This window comes from Callorhinus ursinus, unplaced genomic scaffold (assembly GCF_003265705.2).
Source record: "Callorhinus ursinus isolate GAN/ISIS: 27379988/994484 unplaced genomic scaffold, GSC_fseal_2.0 scaffold10, whole genome shotgun sequence".
Lineage (NCBI taxonomy): Eukaryota > Metazoa > Chordata > Mammalia > Carnivora > Otariidae > Callorhinus > Callorhinus ursinus.
In genome coordinates this window covers 30,427,553-30,449,225 of record NW_027397072.1, presented here as the reverse complement: position 1 = coordinate 30,449,225, position 21,673 = coordinate 30,427,553, and the positions used below count along the sequence as shown (strand labels likewise).

Sequence of the window (21,673 nt, the reverse complement as noted above, 5' to 3'; positions counted from 1 at the left end):
ACACACACACACACACACACACACACACACACACACACACACACACAAGAATATCTAGTTCCCAAAAAGGTAAAATTCATAATGTTTGGGATCCAATTATCTGGTATGTGAAGGAGCAAGAAAACACACCCCAAATGAAGAGAAAATGTAATAAATTGAAAATAACCCAGAATTAACACATTTCATAGAATTAGTGTTGCAAGGTTCTTAACTATTTGTGAAGTAGTATAGTATATAGATGTATATCATTGAATCTAAAGCAATCACTTAAACTACAGCTAATATATATATATATATATTTATTTTAAATAAATACATGTATATTTAAGATTTATTTATTTTAGAGAGGGGATGGGGCAGAGGGAGATGGTAAGAGTCTTGAGCAGACTCCACACTGAGTGCAGAGCCTGACACAGGGCTTAATCTCATCACCCTGAGATCATGACCTGAGCCAAAACCAAGATTTGGTTGCTTAATTGTGCCACCTAGATGCCCCTCAAAAAACTATAGCTAATAAGCCAAAAAAGGAGACAGAATAGAATAATAATAAAATATTCAGTTAATCCAAAAGAAGACAGGAAAAGGAAAAGGGGAATAAAGAAAACGTATGACAAGTAGAAAACAAATAGCAAGGTGCTAGATAACTACATAAGTAATCACATTAAATGTAAATGGTGTAAACACCATAATTAAAAGGCAAGATTGACAAATTATAGACAAATAATGAGACATTGCCTACATAAAATGCCACATACAAGAAATCCACTTTAAACATAAAGATTCAAATAAGTTAAAAGTAAAAGGATAGAAAAAGATGCCATACCCAAAGAAAGCCTCAGTGACTATATTAACATCAGACAAAACAGATTTCAGAGAACAGGGACAGAGAGGTTTATTTCAAAATGATTAAGAGGTTAGTTCGTCAAGAGAACATAACAATCCTAAAAGTGTATGCACCTAATAACAGAGCTTCAAAATAAGTGGGGCAAAAACTGATAGAATGAAGGGAGAAATAGACAAATCTACAATTATACTTTTGGAGAGTTCAATATTCCTCTCAATAACTGAGAGAAGAAGTAGACAGGCAATCAGGATATGGAAGACTTGGCTAATACTACCAACCTAATTAACATTTATAGAACATTCTACCCAACAACAGCAGAAAAACACTTTTTTTCCATGTGCCAAGAACATTTACCAAGATAGACCATATTCTGAGCCATAAAACATGTCTCAATAAATTAAAGAGGGTCCAAATCATACAAAGTGTGTACACTGACCACAGTAAAATTAAATTAGAAGCCAGTAAAAAAAGGTGTCTGGAAAATCCCCAAATATTTGGAAACTAAATAACACACTTCTTAATAACCAAAGGGTCAAAGGAAAATTAAAAAGTATTTTGCCTGGTAAGGATGTGGAATAAGAAATCTCATTCACTGATAGTGGGAATGCAAATGGTACTGCTACTTTGACAGACAGTTTGGCAGTTTCTTACAAAACTAGACCTGCTCTTAGCATACAATCCAGCTATAATGCTCCTTGGTATTTACCCAGCTGAGTTGAAAGGTTATAATCACAGAAAAACATGCATATAGCAGCTTTATTCATAATTGCCAAAACTTAGAAGTAACTGAGATGTCCTTTGGTAGGCGAATGGATAAATAAATGGTGGTACATCCAGAAAATGGAATATTATTCAGCACTAAAAAGAAATGAATTGTCAAGCCGTGAGAAGACATGGTGAAAATTTAAATATATATTACTAAGTGAAAGATACGATTTCAATTATATGACATTCTGGAAACTCTGGAGATAGTAAGAAGATCAGTGGTTTTCAGGGACTTGAGAGAGGAAGGATGAATGGGCAGACTTCAGAGAATTTTTAGGGCACGAAAGTATTTGTATGATACTATAATGGTGGATACATGTCATTATACATTTGTGCAAACCCATAGAATGTACAACACCAAGAGTGAACTCTAATGTAAATTGTGAGCTTTGGGTAATAATGTGTCAGCGTAGGCTCATCTATTATAATAAATGTACCACCTGGCTATGAGATCTTGGTAGTAGGGGAGGCTGCGTGTGGGGGGGGGGATGGCGGGGGGCTGGGCAGGGAGTATATAAGAAATTTCTGTACTTTCTGGTCAATTTCATTGTGAGCCTAAAACTGTTCTAAAAAGTAAAGTCTATTGAAAATATTGGGAAAAAATATTTTGAGTTGAATGAAAACAAAAACACAACATACCAAAATTTGTGGGATGTAACTAAAGAGTACTCAGAGGGAAATTTGTAGCACTAAACTATATGAGAAAAGAAGAAAACTTTCAATTCAATGACCTCAGCTTTCGCATTAAGAAACTAGACAAAGAAGAGTAAAATAAACCCAAAGTCAGCTGAACAAAGGGAATGAAAAAGATAAAAGCAGAAATCAATAAAATGTAAAACAGAAAAACAAAAGAGAAAGTCAATGAAAAGCTGTATTTTTTAGAAGATGAATAAAATGAAGGCTACTTTGGTAGATTCTACAGACAAGCTCCTGTCCACATAGGTGGAGGAGGGGACTTGCAATGCCTTCTCACACCCAAGAAACATGACAAAAGAGGTCTCTGGGTAATGAGAAATACCCACTACCATCCTATATGCAGGTGGTGATCTTCTTCCAAAATTAAGTAAGATCTGTGTTCTTCAGTGAGGGAAAAATATAGGATTTCTTTTTTCATCCAGGAAACTTGTTCTTACCTAGTCCTTTGAGAAGTCTCTATATATACTTGCAAGCTCTGAGTCTTTACTTTCCCCTCTAAAATATGGTGCCTTCATGTCTACTATCCCAGTTAAGTCCCTCAAAGATGGTGCCAGGCATGTATGGAAGCCCCTCAGGAGGGCCAGCTTCTCAGCTCTCTTTCTCCTCATCTCCACCCCAGCAAACCTAGGGCAGCTGCTAACAGGGCCTATGTAGACTGCAGCAAGAAACTGCACCGTGGAGAATTCTGGACCTGGTAACCAAAAGCAACACATTACAAAGACCTCTTGGTTTAAAAACATTCACAACCTGAATCTTTCCAGGTGATTTATTGAGAAACCTCCTTAGAAAAGGAGTCAAACTAAAAATGAATTTTCTCCATTCCTAATTTTTCCCGGAAAATGAGGAGATTTATTTAAAAGAATTTGTGGGCAATGCCATATTTAGGAGGAAAAGCTAAGAAAGCTCCCTTTTAATTCCCCAAGTGTGCTTTTCAAGATGCAGCTTTGCTCTTTAAACTATAGAGGTGAGTAGATCCCAATGGGGAGAGCTGAAGCTGCCGCATCCCTCTGCCATGGCTGATGTCACTAATTGATTTTAGCATCTCTTTCTTGAAGGGCCCTTGGCCTCACTCTCTCTTCATTTGCTTCTTTAGGCAGTCATTACTACCGGTGCAAAACCTATGCGCCACCCCAGGCCAGGCTTTCCGGGTACCCACCCGGTGTGGTGAAGCCAGTGTGATTGCAAGCATCCATAGATCTCAAGAGAGAATTCTTTGTTCTGCACTTTACGCTTTAGTAAGAAAGAGTTCCTCAACCACTGGCAGATCATATGTAGCTGGGACGGGGGACTGGGGTAAGCCTTGGCACTGTTGTGGGTGTGCAGGATCAAGGACGACCAGAAACCTCCTGGGAGGGATGTTGTGGGTAGGAAGGGCTTTGGAGGGCATCTGGAAAAAACAGCAGCTGTCTGGGGGCTAGTAGTCCGCATGTAGCAGGAATTACTGCCACGGCTGGGGGGGGAGGTGCTTGCCTCCCTGCAATAGGTTCGACAGCTACGGACACCGCCGACCCTATTGGGTTAGACAGCCTACTACACACTCAGGCCCTCGTGTCCCACAGGACCTCAAAATGAAAGGGGCCCGATGACGGGCAACGTGGGTGGCAGGACACCAATTCCAGAGGGCAGTGGATTCTCTTTATCAGCTGCAGTTCAACCCCACGGAGGGGTCAGGGGGAAAGTAAATCCTAGAGTTGCTAGCACACTTGGTGCCACGTTGGGTCTTTGTCACTGATGTCTGTGATTGGCTTTGCTCTTGTCACCAGGATTTCCCTAGGCCTCCTCAGCCCGTAGGAAGGAAGGCAATCATTGGAACAGTAGCTAACTGATCAGTGGTATTGGCTTAGCCTCACTGGCATACTGCAGGACCCAGCATCTTTGGGGTCTTGAGGTATGCCTCAGGACTGCTCCTGAACACACCTGTGGTCCAGCCAGGACCCTCTTGGCTGCTGGCCGTGTGGGCATCCCTCCCTTCCCCATGAGGCTGCCATGACTCCAGCATTTTGTGTCCAGGATCAGAACAACTCCCAGATGAAAAGGCTGATTTTTCACTTGGGGAGAATGCCGCCTCTCTGCAGTGGGAAACAGGCCTGTGGGTGTTCCAGGCCTTGCATCTAGGTCAGGGGAGCTGGAAAGGTCCCCCATGGTTTCCACATGATGGTTGTCTCCTGGTTCAATGAGGGTATTCTCTTAGGAGAAAACCAAATTGCACTGCCGCTTTGCCCTTTAGAAATTTCTGTCTGCTCATTTATTTTGCTTGGTGTGTATCTTAGACGGTCATTACCACAGTGGTTTGTGCCTTTGACTTGTCCCGTTCTCTCTTTGGCTTTAAAATGTCACACAACCCCCCTATTGAGGTCGGAAAGAAACTCCCTTTCACCAGGATTTCAAGGAGAACTTGTAGAGTATTAGGATAATTGAAAAAATTGATATCGTAATATCAGGATACAGGTTTATGGATGCCTTGGGAATGTCAGACTAACAACAATTATATTGATTTTGGGTCTTGTTTTGGTGTTTGCACAGTTTCCATGGCTTCCAGACCTTTTCCCATTTCTGTGCCCTGGGCAGTCATGTAAAGCCTCTTTGTTGAGAACCCAGATTCAAATTTGCCATTAACCTGAATACACCCTGCTCACCTCAACCAAGTGTGAAACTAGAGGAGTCACAGAAAGAAGCTATTCAGCTGGAATTGTACTTTTTATAAGAAAGTCTCAGCTGCCAAGCCGAGTATAGCATTTGCTTACTTGGGCAGCTTAGTGCCTGCAGGCCCAGTCTGTGTAAGAGGGGCGGCAGGGGGTAAAGCTAAGCTCGGTATTTTTCAATTATAGGACAAGAAAGAAGGAAGGAAGGAAGGAAGGAAGGAAGGAAGGAAGGAAGGAAGGAAGGAAGGAAGGAAGGAAGGAAGGAAGGAAGGAAGAGAAGGGGGAGGGAGGAAGGAAAAAGAAGGAAAGAAAGGAAGGAAGAGGAAGGTAGGCAGGCAGGCGTGCATTACAATTGTGGTCTTTTAACCTTATTTGCTTTCCATGTGGATGGTTATTTAAATAGTCCATTTCTCCTCAGACCTTCATACTAAAAACGGAAGTGGATCCCCGCAGCATTTCTGCTTCCCTGACAGTGTGAACAGTTCTCAAAGGCTACTGGCCTATAAACAAGTAGCCTAAGTATAGCCATCGAGGTGGAGAGAAGTGAACGTCTTAGAGAGACCACCACTGGTGTTCTGGGGTAAAGTCTCTAAACAAAGCAAAGGGAGACTGTGTCACTGGAAGACTTTTATTCAGCCTGGAGTTGGTTTTCCCAACATAGGAACTTGTGGACATGCGGTCACTAGCATTCCAGGCAAGTGGATCATTCTAGGAACTTCGAGAGGTTATTAACTGCAAGGTGGTCAGATAGAACAATGTGAGTGCTAGTCCCCAGCCAGCCACATCGGCATGGTCTCCTGGGTGGCCCTGCAGCCTTCAGGAGGCTGCTGCAGGGGGTCAGTCCTTAATGGGCAGGAAGTTTCACTCTTTTCCCTCTCTGCAGGGTTGTTCAACACTTTCCAGATGAAGATCGTTCTGGAGGAGGGTACAGTGAGAGGGCTGCCTGCTTCTTCTCTCCCGTTCCTGTCCCTCCTCCCCTTTTTGAGGGTCTGCTGTCTCCCTGACCCTGGGGTTCATGAGTTACTCCGATTTCCTTCCCAAAACCTTCCTTTGCTTGAGCTGCTGTGAATGGAGTTTCTGTTACTTGCCACCGAGAGAGCTTTAACCAATGGAGCCTCCCACGGCCTGACCCCTGCCTCTCTCCCCAGCTTCCTTTCCTGACACCTCACATTTCATGCTGTCACTATGTCATGCCTCCTCGCCTTTGCTCCTGTCTTTCCCTCTGCTGGGACATCTTCTCCATCTTTCTTTGTCTGGATGAAACAGACACACCCAGCTCAGGAAGCCTTCCCAAGTGTGCCTGTCACCTCTCCTATCAGTCAGATGTTCACTGCTTACCTGCGTGTCTCCCACGCTAGCCTCTAAGCTCCTTGCGCGGGGACCAGGTCTTCTCCATCTGTACCCCAGTGTCTGTTACAATGCCTGGTACATAATAGGTGTTTGGTGGAAGAAAACATGTTTGTTGGAAGAAACTCAGAAAGGTAAACAGAAAAATGGGTTTTCATTTCTGCAGAAGTGAGAGCAGAAAGTGAGGAACAGAGTTACCCTGTGGATAGATACCCAGAGAGGATTCTGGTCCCAGAAAAAGAGTGCTTGCAACGTACTGTAGTAAACCTCAGAGGGGCATTCTAAAGAGTGATGCAGCATGGATGGAATTAGATCCTCTTTTTCTCTCGCCATCACACCCTGTTTCTCTCTTCCTGAAACATCTCTGCCTCCCATTCTGCCAGTGCCATTGTATTAGGGGTTGGCACTGTTGGGTGACTTAGATTTAAAGCTCTCATTCCCTGTGGTCCATGTCCCTCATGACGTGTATGAATGGTGCCGGCTAATGAGGGACTAAGGAGGTTGCTGGGAAATGGGTGGGTCAGGACTGAATCCAGAGAGCCTAAGTCTATCTGAGCAAGTCGGAGAGGGCTCCAAAGCGGAGGTGGCATTCGGACTGAGACTTGAAGGATAATTAGGAGTTTAACAAGAGGATGGGGAGCCCAATGAGGTTGAATTTCTCATCTTAAGTGAGGGCAAGGTGTAGGGCGCCTGGGTGGCTCAGTCGGTTAAGCATCTGCCTTCGGCTCAGGTCATGATCTCGGGGCCCTGGGATCGAGCCCCACATCGGGCTCCCTGCTCAGGAGGGAGTCTGCTTCTTCCTCTCTACCTCCCCCTTCCCCCACCCACCACTCATTCTCTCTCACTCACCCTTTCTCTCAAATAAATAAAGTCTTTAAAAAAAAAAAAAGTGAGGGCAAGATGGCTGTCCAGAGAAACAAGGGGGATGATGGCGGGACATGCAGTGTGCCTTGGACGTTTAACAGACGCTTCACTTTGTACATTTAATAGATCCTGAGAGTATGCTTTGCAGAATTATACATATACTTTAAATTGTCAAGCTTACTAGAGAACCTTCTGTGCAGCCACCATTAACAAGAAGCAAAGTGGTTAAGGATATAGACCCTGGAGTCAGATTGTCTGGGTTTAATTCCCAGATCTGCCTCTGCCAGCTCTGTTACCTTGGGCAAGTTACTCGACACCTCCATGCCTGGTTGCATGATCTGTAAAATGAGAACAATAGTACCTCTCTCAGCAAGTCCTAGGGATAAGATAAGTGAGTTAATACATGAAAAGCCCTCAGAAGAGTGCCCCACGTGCAGCAAACACTCACTGCCAGGCACTCGTATGATTTCATTTCTCATGAGGTTGTTTGCAATCACCAGCTGTGCACTTAGTGTATGATCCCATGGTAATAATTACATGATTTTAGGTGTTCATTTGGTGTTGTTTCCCACTGGACCGTGAATTCCTCAAAGGCATTAGTTGAATAAGTGTCTCTTTCCAAAGTAATTGAATTCATGCTTTCAAGCATATTTCCTACTTACTACATTTTTGTGTTGGTAATCCAAGGGGAGAACTTTTCTTAGGATTGTGAGGGGGAAATAAGATTAGCTAGAAACTCCTCCGTGAGGCTGGAAAATCCTTGCACACAGAAGCATTGTCTTCTGTGTAAACCCATGCCAGCCCCTTGAGACTGTTGGTGGAAAACTTGCTTCATGGAGGTTTTGTCCTGCTCAAAAGGGTTTAAAGAGCCCGGAGAAGTAAGAAATATCTGAACCCTCAAAATTGTCTGTTTGGACATTTTTTAGCAGAGCCTTGTTACGAAACTTTTAGCAAAGAATCTTCTTTCAAAGAGCTCTAACTCCTGAGAGGTGGGAAAAGAAAGTTGAGTGGAGTTTAGACATCCTATGTACCCAGAGAAGCTGGCCCAGTGCTCCTTGTCTGCTTGTTTTGGTTGCCTTGGAGGAGAAAGGGCACAGAGGAGCTTTTCTGCTGAGACCATGGAATGGAAGTTAAGAGTTGCCTTAGGACATTGGCTCTGAGTCTGCAGGACACAGAGGTCTCTGCAAAGGCTGGACCATAGCCCACAGAGGACAGACCCAGGTGTGTGTGTAACAGAGGGATGGAGGTGGGGGCGGGGCTTCTGACCCCCTAGGTAGGCCGTCAGATGAGTCAACTGGAAGACAGAGATCTGAATTGTGGTTCTGTCCCTTTGCGTCTGCATGACCTTCCTCTGGCCTGGTTTTCCTTTTTTGCCATTGGACGGTTTGACGTGAATTGTGTCTAAAGTTCTGTTTCTAGTGTTCAGATTCTGGCTCTGCCTCAGCACTGTTGGGCACAGTTTGGGTTGAGAAAGGCAGCATTTCTACCCAAGCTCCCCATGTCACCTGTCAGCACCAGGACCCTTATCTCCAAACTGCTCTGTGCAACCCTGACCTGACCCAGGCCCACTGCCACGCCAGCCTCCCTGCTGCACAGCGGGACACTCCTCTCTGTAGCCAGCGAGCTCCCAGAAGCTTCAGCCCTTTCTTGCCCCCTGCCCTCCCCCCAACCCCCCGGCTCATCTGCAACCTCCAAGGGGAGGCTGTTGATTTTCAGCCCTTGATTTTCAGGCCTAGGATGAGAGAGGCCCACTCCTCTCCCCCTTTGCCTTTCTAATCTCCCTCCTTCCTTCCGCAAAGTCCCCAGCTCCCCTGAAGAGCTGACCTCAGGCCTTCACCCAAATCACCGCTGTCTTCTCCCAGCTGGATCACTTCTCGTTCACTGAAGGCGGTGAAGCTTGGCTCACTTCTGCTCTTTCCATCCCGATTCCCGTTGCCGTCTGTGGTGACTTGGATGTCCTCAGACAACTCTGACGACACCACAGCCTCTGGGCGCCTCCACTACCGCACCTCTGATGCTCCTTTCCTCCACACACACACACTCAGGTATTAGCTGACAACAGGTACACGATGGGCCCATTTAGAGAGGTTTCATGTATCTTTAAAACTGTGATACCTATAACCAGAGTGCCCACATAGTTTATTTTCCAGATGGGGACAATTTTGTGAATGAAAGAGGACACCAAAATAATTAAGATTGTATTACTTTTGGAAATATTTACTTCTTGATGACAAATTGGTTTTTGTATTAAGGCCCCTTTTTGAATATAAAATAATCATATTCAAAAGCTATTTTCCAAAATAAATTTTCCTTCAATTAAAAAAATTATATGTGTACATTGAAGAGACATTGAAAAAAACTCTTTTGTACTGAGTCTCTGCATATTCAAAACCATAAGCAGAATAATTTTTCCTTGTACTTATTTAAGTTCTTTAATTAGTTTCTTAGCTGAATCTCTCACTAGTAGTGTGTGTCCCTGGTATCTTTATAAAGAATTTCTTTTCTGAAAATAGTTTTTGTATTTTGAAGGTTTTTGAACAAATTGCAAATTGCGATCGCTTTTAAAGTGAAATGTATGGTTAATGAATTTGAAATTGCTGACACCTTTAATGGATTCTTCTCTGTAGATGTCAATATTTTTAGTTGATAATAAATACACTCTCCAGGTACCGAGAAATTTGGCAAGCTTGGGGCAAATTCCGCTAAATGGGTGATATCTTCCAGTCGTTTATGTAGATATTTTGTCCCAAGTATTGACACAGGTGTTACCTTTTTGCCCCCATTCACAGCAACATCCTTTAACACACACTTTTACAAAACATGATTTCTCAAGTAATTCATCTTTATTAATGATTCTTTTGAACACTCCCCCAGCACACACAGATTTCATATCCTAATAGATGAATCCTTGGCAGAAGCTGGAAGTAAAAAGTAGAGCTCAACTAAACCCCATCCCGGCTTATTTTAATGCAGTTACTAATGATAATATCTGGTTAACACATGACAGATGCGGCACAAGTGCTAAAGCTGGGTGCGACCCAGGAGAGCAGGCCTAAATGGGGGCTCTCCTATCACACCGACCCCTCCGAAGTAGCTCCGTGGACCTCCATCCGTGGTAGCACAGCGGTATTGCCAGGGAGCTCTTCAAACATGCCACTGTTCGGGCCACTGCCCCACAGACCCAGATCCCACAGCTATTGGAATGGGGCCTGCCAACCAGCCTCGTAGTCTCCCAAGGGATTCTGGGCCAGATCACCTTGGTCCTCCAGGGCCGTTCCTCCACTGCTCCTAAAGCTACGGGATGCAGGTACACAGTGATTCAGATAATAGAGAAGAGGGAGGTGAATCAGGAGTGGTCGTGCTGCTGCCACATTTTCTCTGCACCCCGGTGGTTGTGTTGTTACCGTGGGCCAGGACTGAGCGCATAGCAGGTGCTCCGGAGAACAGGAAGAGCAGAGGGCGGTCCTGCCACACAGCCTGTGAACACTCTCCATGACACACTCAGAATGTCATCCTTTAAAACATTTAATTAAGCAACTCCTGTATGGTCATCATAAAAATGAAATTTGTTGAGGGTTACAGAATCCTAATTAGAAATAAAAAAGGAAAAAAATTTCACAAAAACTCTACTTAAGCCTGTCATAAGTCCTGCACTCTATTCTGAACATTTATTTTGAAAACAGTCCTCAAAATGCACATCCCCAGAACCCTCAAAATGAGGTATCATTTTGCCTCATTCTATAAACCTACGATCATCTTTCTCACTCCAAGTTCTGAAGTCTGCAGAACCACACTGGCGAAGAATAGTAAGAGCACATGTGGGTGCCCAGCCGCACGCACCCTGCTGCCCCATAAAGCAGTGGGGGCTGTGCCAGAGCCAGTCAGGGGAGCGGCATGGGCTGGTGCTTTACCTGCTCGGAATTCAGTTCCGAGGCTGTGAGTTGAACTCTGTGCAAATGTTCTGGATGACCTTGGGGACAAATCTGTGCAGGTTGTCAAACTCATCTACAAAGAAGGAGTGGTCGCTGGCAGGGTGAGTGGCTATGACTTCCAGCTCGTCCTGGGCAGCCCATGCGACACCTATCGCGTAGGTGATCACTCCTGTGGGGACAAAGTTTAGATGAAACCAGTGTGCCCAAGAAGAGGTACTACGAATGAACACTTGCCTTTCTGTTGCTCTGTTGGCTCTTGTGTTGGGATGCAACCAAATTCAAAATCAGAAATGTTCCCCAAAGCATAAACATCTGCTATACACCAACAGTAACAGAGTTGATGTAGTTGCTATCTCATAGGAGTTTATAATCTTTGGGAGGAAGAAAACCCAGACAAAATGGAGCAAATAAATAAGATTTTCATGTCCACGGGCAGTAGAAGGGATGATATTTTGGGACAAGTGAAACTTGATGCCATGCAGATGACATCACAATGCACATGCCTGCTCTACCTGTGTGTAGAGCCAAACAAAGTCTCAGAGAGTTTTTATTTACTTATTTTAAAAAAGATTTTATTTTTTAAAAAGGAATCTCCATACCCAGTGTGGGGCTCCAACTCACAACCCTGAAATCAAGAGTCTCATGCTCCCCTGACTGAGCCAGCCAGGCTCCCCTCAGTTTTATTTTATTTTATAAATTTTTTAAAGATTTATTTATTTTATGGGGAGGAGGGGCAGAGGGAGAGAGAAACTCTAAGCAGACTCCACGCTGAGCACAGAGTCCAATATGGGGCTCGATCTCATGACCCGGAGATCATCACCTGAGCTGAAACCGAGTTGGACGCTTAACCGACTGCACCACCCAGGCTCCCCTCCCCTCAGTTTTAAATGCATCAAAAGTCAGTTCAAGATCTTCCTAACCTAAAACAGTGGAGTCGAATTACTTTAGGCTTGAAGGTGACTTTACAAGCCATAAAATGCAATCTCATTCCCAGTGTAGAAACCCTTGCACAAGGACCTGGAGAGAGGGTGACCCAGCATCTGCTCCATCACTGACATGAAGAAAGGTTTTCAAGATAAGGGAGTGACCAGCAGTGCTGAATGCTGCAGGAGGTCACCTCACCAGAAGGTCACATGAGATTAAAACAAAGTGCTCGCTGGATTTAGAAAAAAACCAAGACATTGGTAGCTTGGTGAGAGCAGTTTCAGGGGCATAGATGCCAAAGGAACCAAATGAACTGCTGTGCGTTGAGAGTGAAAAAAGCAATGAAGATGTGGATGCGCAGCACATAGAGCTAACCCTTTCCGGAAGTTTGGCTGTAAAGAGAAAGGGAAGGGGAGCCGAATGTGGTGTCAGAGAGAGTTTGTTTTTGTTCTTTCCGGAGGGATCCAGCACGTCTAGATGCAAATGGGAAAGAGTGCAGGGGGACCAAAGGTGGAGGACTGCAGTGGGGAGCAAGAGGCCCCAGGGAGGAGAGGAGACTCAGAGACTAGGCATCTATTCTCAGTGGGGAAGCTGGGAGACTGGTGGGTGGTTCTTGATTGGGGTTGGGGACGGCTGGCCAGCAGGGGCTTGACCTTACTCTACAAAGGGAGGCTGGCAGAGTGGGGTCAGCTACATGGCCATGAAACAGAGGGAAGAGCCGGGCTGTGGCCTTCCTGCCCAGCCACCCGTGGCAGCCCATGCCACCATGTCCAGCATCTCCCCAGTGCCCTGTTCTGCTGATCGGAGAGCAATCCACACCTCACAGGGTTCTGGCCCGAAGCTGCTTTTCAACTGTGGCTCATTAAGCTGCATTTACGCTGCCAGTCCCTTCTCTTGCCTCACCAGTGTCTTTTCCCTGCATATTGTCTTCATTGTTGTCTATGAAAATGAGCATTGGGCTTAAACATGCTGCCCAGCGGCAGTGGGAACAGATTTGCTGCAGAACATGGCTTAGATGGACTAAGCCCTCGTTTTTGCACAAAGATTGAAAGGCTGCCCCCCAATAAAGACAACACAAATGGTATTCGAAATTTAGCTTTTCAGATCCTCGAGTCCACCCTCGTGGGAACCTTCTCCTAGCAATTCTGACAGATGGTCAGCCAGCCCTGCTGTGGACACTTCTAGGGACACAATGCTCATTGTCTCCATGTAATTGCATCTATTGGTCCTAGTTCTTTAAAGCTTCCCAGGACATCTCCCTCAGTCTTCACTTCTGATGAGGAGGCCAAGGATAGCCTTTGGGTGAGGCCAATGGAAGTCCACTTAGAAAAATAAGTAAGAGTGGGGCTGAACGTGAGCTGGAGACAGATGTTTGGACATAGCAGGACAGCCCTGGGCTTGTAGTCAAGAGCTGGCCCACCAGGCTCTGCCCACTCACTTTGGAACTTTTGAGTAGGTTCCTTCTGAGCCTTCAGCCATCTTCACTCTGCTGACATGAGCCCAAGGGATGCTGTGACTGCTGGCACGCAGGCCATCCCCCGTCTTGCCATTGTGAGTCTGCCCCACAGGCTCTACGAGGGTAAGTCACTGCTTGAACCTGCTGTCTGCTTACTCTGGTTTCCAGAAAGCAGAACTGCTGGTCCATTAAGGCTTGTTTTTACCCCTCCTTGCTTAGGGAAGGATTCAAAGCAGCTTTAAAGAATACTGAAAATCCTGCAAACTAACAAATTAAATGCAGGCACAGAAGGGAGCAACCCTGGCCCCAAGTGAATCTTGTACACTAACACTTCTCTGTGGGTCTTGGGTGTTCACTGACAACTTGGTTTACTTTTATTATTGTTACTATTATTATTATCACTTAGGGGTTTTCATCAGGTTGTTTATATTTTCATGGTATTTTATGGTACTTTTGAAAATGGTGATTAAACATTGATTCTGTGGAAAAAGGTGTCAAATGTGACTGATTTTCTAAGCATTTACAAAAATATTTTTGCTCATTTTTCATGGTTTTAAACTTTCTGTTGCTCTCTTACAAATTTTTACTTGGAAATATCTCTTTAAATACTTTGGATGAAAATTTCTTTGAGGTCTCCTCAAAACCCCCATCTGGCTAGCAGTTGCTTACAAAAAAGAGTACTTTTCTTTTAAAACACTAGTTTTCTTCAAATTTCTAACACAATTTGGTGGTCTTCGGTAGAGATTACAATAATGAGTCAAATTCCTTTTTAGTGTGTTACACCTTCATGTGTAAGGCCTCAGAGTGCCGGACGTGAAGGAGAGGGTTGATGTTCCCAGTCATCTGTAGGCCTGGGGTTTGCCACGACACTTTGGAAACCACCTTGGGGCTCCCTGCCTTTCTCCTTTGCTGCTCAGCAAGGCTGGTCGTGTTTAACAACACCCCTAATGTGTTCCCTGTGGTTTTGAGCATTTTATTACATGGTAGACAAAACCAGTGCCTAAAAAGACAGGCCCTTCCTTGTCCCACTGGCCCACCAGGCCCCAGAGATGCTCAGCAAGACCAACTTACCCTTGTGATGGGCAACCATGGCCGGTATTCGGACGTCATCGTAGGACCTCCCATCAGTGATGAGGATCATTAACTTCCTCTTGTTGGGCTTGGACTTCTTGAAGAGCTGTTCCAGGGCATAGTTTATGGCAGCCCCGGTGCTGGTCCCACCGCTCCAGTAGCCCACCCTATTGATGGCATTCAGGATGTCGGACTTGGTGGTGTAATCGTCAAACCCGAATTCCAGACGCTGCTCGTAGGTGTACTGCACTACCCCGATCCGCGTGTCTGTTTCTGAAATCTCAAACGCTTTGCTGATGTTGGCCACAAACTGGAGAACTGTGCGGAAGTTGCCCGTCCCCACGCTGCTGGAGCCGTCGATGACAAAGCCGATGTCGGCTGAGTTCCAGCAGGTCTTGCTGCAGGCCAGGCGGTCAGTGTCACAGACCCGCTTCAGCAGGGGCTGCACTGTCTTGTGGAGGCTGAACCAGCTCTGCACACTGAGTGAGTAGAAGCCGTTTGTTCTGCACACCGCCTGCAAGACAGAGGGGAGGGGTACTCGCCAGCTCGGGTGTCGAGTTCTCCAGGCGGTCACTGTGACCCCGACTGCCAGGGCAGGCGAAGAAAGAAGCAGACAGACTCTTGTTTTCTGCACTCTTCTTCCTACAGCTCTTTCTCTACCTCGGTCCACTCACTCAGATGCCCACTGGGGTCACCCCTGGACTCACTCCTACTCCCTTGGCTGGGTCTCTGCTTTAGGGGAGAGCCATCAGTGAGGCAAATCCTTCAAGAAAGAGGTGAATCACTGGTTTCAGCGTCATATTTATGCCTCTCTAGGCCCCTTGGTCCATTTGTACGGGCAGCTGTCCATGAGATTGGCACTGGTGGGCACCAGCATCTGAGAGGATTAAAGAAAGCTTTTGTTCTGATCAGGAAAACAAGACACATGAGAAATAGCTACAGGAGTGTTTCCAGAGCGGCCCTGTGCCCAGCAACAAGGAGTCCCACACATACGTCAGGAATCACACTAGATGTTCTTGAGACATTCTCTCATAAACCCCCATCCTAACCCTACAAGGCAGATCTAACCCCCCTTCATGAAGGAGCAAATGGAGGGCCAGCTGTGAAGGGACATCCTTGAGTCCCCGAGACTGGAACACAAATCTCTCTGCCTTCAAAACCCCAGCTCTGTCCTCCAGACAACCCTGCCTCCAGACAAATGAATATTTATTGACTTGTGCCCAAGTTTATTCCAGAAAAAACTCAACGCAGCTGCAAATAACCATGGATCAACCTGGCCCGTGTGCTCCTGGAAGGGACCAGGGTTGTGTTCCTAAAGTAAAGCATTTTCTCCTTGCCGCTGTCTCTCCGGGGGTCACAGGGACAGTCACAGACCTGGTGACTATACATGAAGTTGTAGAACTGACAATTTATTTTAAAACAAGAAATGACTTTAAAATGTCCTAGGAAATATTTTTAATGGGTTGCAAAAACCTAAAAGGGGTTTATAAATCTTTCCATAGCCTAGGTGGTATTTGAGATGAGTGTCCTGGCTGAGCTGAGTTCTAGCCAATGGACAGAGTTGGGGGAGTCCCACCAGGCACTGGCTGAGGTCATGGAGGGAGAAGGCGGTGGTGCTGGGCATGGGCAGGAGACACTGGGCGTGTCAGGACCACACTCCAGAGGGCCTCAAGAGTAATGGGGGACAATGAAGGGTTTGGGGCAGGGGCCCCATAAAACTGGAAGAGCTCATCATCAACATGAGTGGGCTTCACTGTGAAATGTACACCAAACTGGGGAGCCCAGACAGGGAGACAGACCAGAGGTAGAGTGCTAGCTTGCCCTAGGGAGGTGGCCCTGGGAGTTGATGAGGTGTCTTGGGATGACTCTGGGCCTCTGGCACAGCTGTGGGGCCCTTCATGTGAAGTCTAGAGGAGGAACGAATTTGGTGGGAAAGATGGTACACTTAGCTTTTTACATGTCAGATTTAAGGTTCTTCAGCACATCAGGTGGAGAAAAGCCAATCAGCTGGAGCAGATGGCTACAGAGCTCAGGAGAGACCAGGGACGGGGAGAGGATGAGGGTGTCTGCTGCTGATGAGGGAAGGTGGGAGCTGGGGCATGCGGGGGATCTCCAGGGAGAAAAAGCCCCGTGAGAGCGGAGGAGAGGGCCAAGAACCGAGTCCGGGGAAGTCTACATTTAGGGTACAAGACAGGAAAGAGGAGAGAGCAAATGAAATAAGAGCCACATTGGGTCCTGGAAGTCAAGGGGGATGAGAATTTCAAGGATGATCGAGTGGTCAGCAGCTTGGTAGGGTGCCAGAGGTTGAGCCCTATCAGATCTGGAAACACGGACTATTAAAGCTGGAAAGGCATCAAAGCCAAGTCAGGACAAGGCATTCCCTTTCTTCTCTTCCTCCCTCCCTCCCTTTCTTTTCCAAGCTGGGGCCTTTTCTTTGGAGGCAGGTTTTTGTGGAGCCCCACTGTGTAACACATACAAAAGGTGAGCTGCTCTTCTGCAGTGCAGAGGCCTGGGTCCCCATCTGTCCTACCCCCATCTGCTGCTAGCTCTCTCTACAGAACCCAGGAGGAGGGTTTGAAAACCTGATCTCCCTGACCTGAGCCATTGCCTTCCTTTTCTTGTTTATCGGGTCGTTTAATTTGCAGTGTGTGTGTGTGTGTGTGTGTGTGTGTGTGTGCATGCACATGTGGGTAAGCAAGTATATGCTTGCCTGTGTGCGTGCTCATGAGAAGCCCTGCTGGGCTGCCTGGTGGAGGTGCCCTGGGGAGCCTCTATCTGAGAGACCTCAGGGACACCGCTTCTCCTGAGGTGCTGTTGTTGGCCTCAGTTCACCAGGGCAGTGGGGAGTCTTGCTCTGAGAGGGCAATTCCAGCCCCTCACTTAGTAGGCCCTCACTGGAGGCTTCCCTGCCTAGACGTAAGCTCAATACCCGTTTGCAGGCCCGAGAACAGTCTCGATGGCTGTTACAGCTATGCGAAGTGCAGCGGATGCTGGTGTTGGGCAGGTCCCTGGGGCGGTTCCGTACCTTATTCAAGAAGTTGGGCTCTGTCATGTACTGCTTCTCATTCTCAGTGGCACCTTCGACGGTGATGAAGAAAATGTTGATTCCTGACTCTCTTGCGAACCTCGAAGGCTCCTCCACCTTGTCTGTGGGCCAGCCATCCACAATCACCACGGCCACGTTGGGAGCACTGCCTCTGTTCCCATTAGCTTTGGAAAAGAAGTTCTTGGTCATGTAGGAGATGGCCCGACCTGGAAGAAACCGAGAACTTGTGCTTGGAGCAACTGTGATCACACGGCTTGGAAAAAGAGGCAAGATCCCAGCGGCTTCCAGAGGGCCAGAGGAACACTCTCATGCCCTCCCTTTGAGTGTTTGTTTCTCTTTTTTACTTTTTTAAAACCACATGAACTATTTTGAGGTGTACAGTTCAGTGGTCTTACGCACATTCACATTGGTGTACAACCATCACCACCATCCATTTCCCTCCCCCATTTCACTTTAGGCCTTTCACTTCTAATTCTCTATTATTTAAAAAAAAAAAAAAAAAGAGTCTTAGGGACCAGCAAACAGATGAGAAAGGCTTCCACGGGAATAAGAAGGTCCCTTCTTTGCCTGGGTGCTGGAAGTGCACAAAGCTCTTTCTGGGAGCACGGGGTAGGAGGGGCTGGCCTGGAGGGGCAGGAGCCTCTCCTTAACCTCCTGCAGCTGGGGCTTGGACAGCCTGGGGCTCCAGGGGCTGTGTGGTGTGGACGGCTGTATTCCAGGTGCAGTGGCATCTTCTGTCCAGTTCCATGGGAGGGGCACGGGTCCGGCTGGCCAGGGAAGCACAGTACTCACTGAGAACTGAGGGACTGCATTCCAGCCCTGGCTGTGAGGACCCAGGCAGGCCACTCCAGATTTACATTTCAGCAGAAAGCCACGGCTGGGAGGTGTAACAAAGCCACGAACATAGCTTTCCAAAGCACTTGTTTCACACTGTCTAGGACCTCAGGAGTTTCTCAGTGAAGGAGGGGGACCGACTGTCCCAGTTTACTGGGCCCCTCCCAGTGTAAGTGTTGAAACCCCATATGCTCCTGGGTAAATTGGGATGACCAGGTCACTGTAGAGTTAGCATAATTGCATATAAGAAGATAGGGCTCTTACCCCAGGCTCTATGGACCACTGTGGGGGCATGGGAGGGATGGTATATCCACAAATCCCCTGAAATTATACACAATATTTTGTGTATATAAGTATTTATTTAGGTAGAAGAGTAGCTTTCAGGAGATTCTCAAAGCAGTCCTCAATCTAAATAAAATCAATCTGAAGTCTTAAGACTTTAGGACTAATGTCATTATACTCAATGCTTTTTGGTTTTGGCCAGGGTCCTGGCTCCACTAGCTAGTGTAATCTTACCTGGTAAATGACAGGATCAAATAGTTACATTTGTAAGAGCTGGAGAAATGGCTTGGAGACCCCATGTATTCGGGTTGCACAGAGCACAGCTGCTAAGGGGAAACAGGCGCTGAGAAGAGAATTGCCTTCACAGCCAAGGGATAATGTCCCTGAAGGCCCAAGGCATCCAGCAGGCCTCTCTGGCTGAATGTTGGATGCCTGTAAACAGAGCACACCCCTGGCCTCACCCAATCTTAAATCTGGAGGTCATGGTCCATTAGTGCTCAACCCCAGTTCCCATCCACCTTCCAGCGTGTCTTGAAGCTGAGGCCAGAAATCCGAAAATCACATTGTTGGGACTCCCTTGCAGCTACAGCCCTGGATTTGTGCTAATTTCATGAATCAATGCACACACATGAGATTTAGAAGAGGGAAGCAAGGCAGAGACCGTATGTACTTTTGACTCTGCTATTTCTGCTGCTGAGCATCTGTAGGGTACTTGACTTCTCTGGGTGGTGCTAGAGGAACCTATGTCTGGTCTCTAGCTTTGTTGCTGTTGGGGTGGGAGGGTGCAGAACATGCATTTTGTGGGTGTGAATGGAAAAGGCGAGGCCTAGTTTGGGGGCTGCCGGCTGTAGCAGAAGCCCTCTGATTGTGGGGGCTTCCTGGCTGAGTCAGATTCCCAAAGAGGCTGTGCTGGCAGAATTGAGAATGCAATTTCCTGATCTTGGAAGAGACAGCAGCTCCTTGGAGGTCCAGGTTCTGCAGGAAGCCGTCAGAAGTCATCTCTCAAAGTTCAGCCTCGAGCTCATTCTTCAGCCCTTTTGATTATTCTCAAAACCATTTAGTACCTAGGAATAAATCCCTCTCTGCTTCAACTGCTGAAATGGATCCTGTTCTCTGAACCCAAACCCTGATCAGTACAGGGCAGAAACAGAATATGCTGTCCCCTAAAAAAGGTATATGATTTTATTAAGACACCACTCTAATCCCGTCAAGGATATAGGGTATCTTCTGAAGTTTCAGTCTTATTCCATGATACATTACTGGAATGTCATTGATCTAAGTATTCAATCAAAAACAAATCAGAAATCAACTCTATCATGTTTAAAATGAGGTGATATTGATTTGGGGTCCTGGATAGCAGTGACTTGGCCAATGTTTGGTTAGCATTTTTCAAAGCCTCTTCATTTTCAAGATACTACTATACTGGTCTACAGAGATGTACACTGTATCATATTTACAGTAACTTCAAAGAGGTTTCTTCAAAGGCAGGTCTGTGTGCACTCCACGCCAAGCCACCGCAGCTCACTTCTCCATTTCTTTGGATGTTGATGATACAAAGAGGTTTCCTGAGAGGTAGACAACCCTCCCAGTGCCCCCAAAGCCAGACCATCATTTATGAATTGGTACGTTGGCATAGGCTCACTGGCAGCCTTTGAGCTTGGTTAGTGTGAAACTGTTTCCCAGTGGCTGGTTAGCTCCTGGTGAACTGATAAAATGGTTTCTGGACCTGCCCCATGCCGGCTAGACTCAGACTTCTGGTAAACCCGCCACCCCACCTCCTAGCCACCAAGACTCGGACATCTCAGGAGACTCAGCTTGAAACAAAGAAGCTATCTCTCTCTGTACAGTTGTCACTATAACAGGAGCTCACTGGAAGAAGATCCCCAAGGGACGCTGTGAAGCTTTCTGAATGGAATTGGTTATAACATTTAATGTTACATAGTTGATGACTTGTCAGCCAACCAGGAAACAGTTATAAGAGCAGTCCTGCTTCTCCCAAAGAAAGCTGCCAACCCGAGGAACCAGGCATGCTGGAACTCTCCAGCATACGTGTGATAATGATTCTTGCCCCTAAATTCGATGATATTTTAGAAAAAATACAAATATTATGTGAGTCATTTCTTGATGGATTATTATTATTTTTTCACACAGAGGGAGAACCGTGGACGCAAAATAGAATGATGTGAATTCGGATCGCATACCTGCGTTAGAAAGTCCTCCTCTCTGGGTGATTTTCTCTATGGCTGTCTTCAGATCCTGGGAATTCATGTGAGTCCTGAGGTTAAATTGGGCAGCAGGGTTGTCTCTGAAGAGTGAGAATTGGAGAAATAAAAATTAGCTGGGAAGTTATTATCTTTGGAGGAAAGGAGAAATCAGAGTCGATTCTTTTATATGCAAATAGAATGGAAGCCGCTTCAGAGCCTTAAGCTGCATTTTATAAAATGTCCCACTGTGGACAGAAGTAATGGTCAGATGGGAGGGCTGGGGTCCTCCTCAGTGTGTGTAGAGAAAAGTAGTCTGTTCCAGGCCTCAGGGTTCTAGTTTTGATTGTGCTGCTTCCTTGCTGTGTGACCTTGGGAAGTCACTTAACTTCTCTGGGCTTCAGTTTCCTCATCTAGGTAAAAGCAAAGATCACAGCATTCACACTGCTAAAAAACAGGACGAACTGTCAAGTGGGATTTTGCCAATGTCACCATGTCCCCAGGTTGCCCCAGACCCTCCTCTCCAGGGAGAAAATTCTAGCCGATAGCCACTCCCTGGGTTACCCCTACACTGGAATTGCATCTTAACTGTGGTGTCTAGGAGAAGACATCCCTTCATTTTCTCATTTTATGGTTCCTGTGACTGGGTGAGAATATTCACATCTTACCCAAAAGGTTAACCTCTATTAACCAAAAGGTTGGCTGGAGAGGAGGTGGAGTAAATTAAGTAGAAAAACAGAATGAGAATCCTTTTCTACAGAGGAGTCTC

At 46.2% G+C, this 21,673-nt stretch overlaps 1 protein-coding gene and 1 long non-coding RNA gene across 5 annotated transcripts in view; one reads left to right on the top strand and one right to left on the bottom strand.

Annotated features, from left to right (window-relative positions):
• Positions 1 to 20,932, top strand: part of LOC112820941 (uncharacterized) — a 23,164-nt gene extending 2,232 nt beyond the window's left edge. The window contains exon 3 of the long non-coding RNA XR_003207298.2: positions 20,855 to 20,932. This is a non-coding gene — a long non-coding RNA (uncharacterized lncRNA). The remainder of the gene's footprint in view (positions 1 to 20,854) is intronic.
• The window catches only part of VIT (vitrin), a 100,096-nt gene continuing 88,353 nt past the window's right edge, over positions 9,931 to 21,673 (bottom strand). For 2 of the 4 annotated variants that reach the window (XM_073897282.1, XM_073897286.1), the window contains 4 exons: positions 20,905 to 21,008; positions 17,567 to 17,793; positions 14,542 to 15,055; positions 9,932 to 11,259 (listed from right to left, as the gene is read on the bottom strand). In XM_073897282.1, coding sequence (XP_073753383.1) covers positions 11,081 to 11,259; positions 14,542 to 15,055; positions 17,567 to 17,793; positions 20,905 to 21,008 — 1,024 coding nt within the window. In that variant the 3' untranslated portion in view covers positions 9,932 to 11,080. Of the gene's footprint in view, positions 11,260 to 14,541; positions 15,056 to 17,566; positions 17,794 to 20,904; positions 21,009 to 21,673 lie in introns of all 4 variants that reach the window. The other 2 variants (XM_073897283.1, XM_073897284.1) reach the window with 2 other exon arrangements.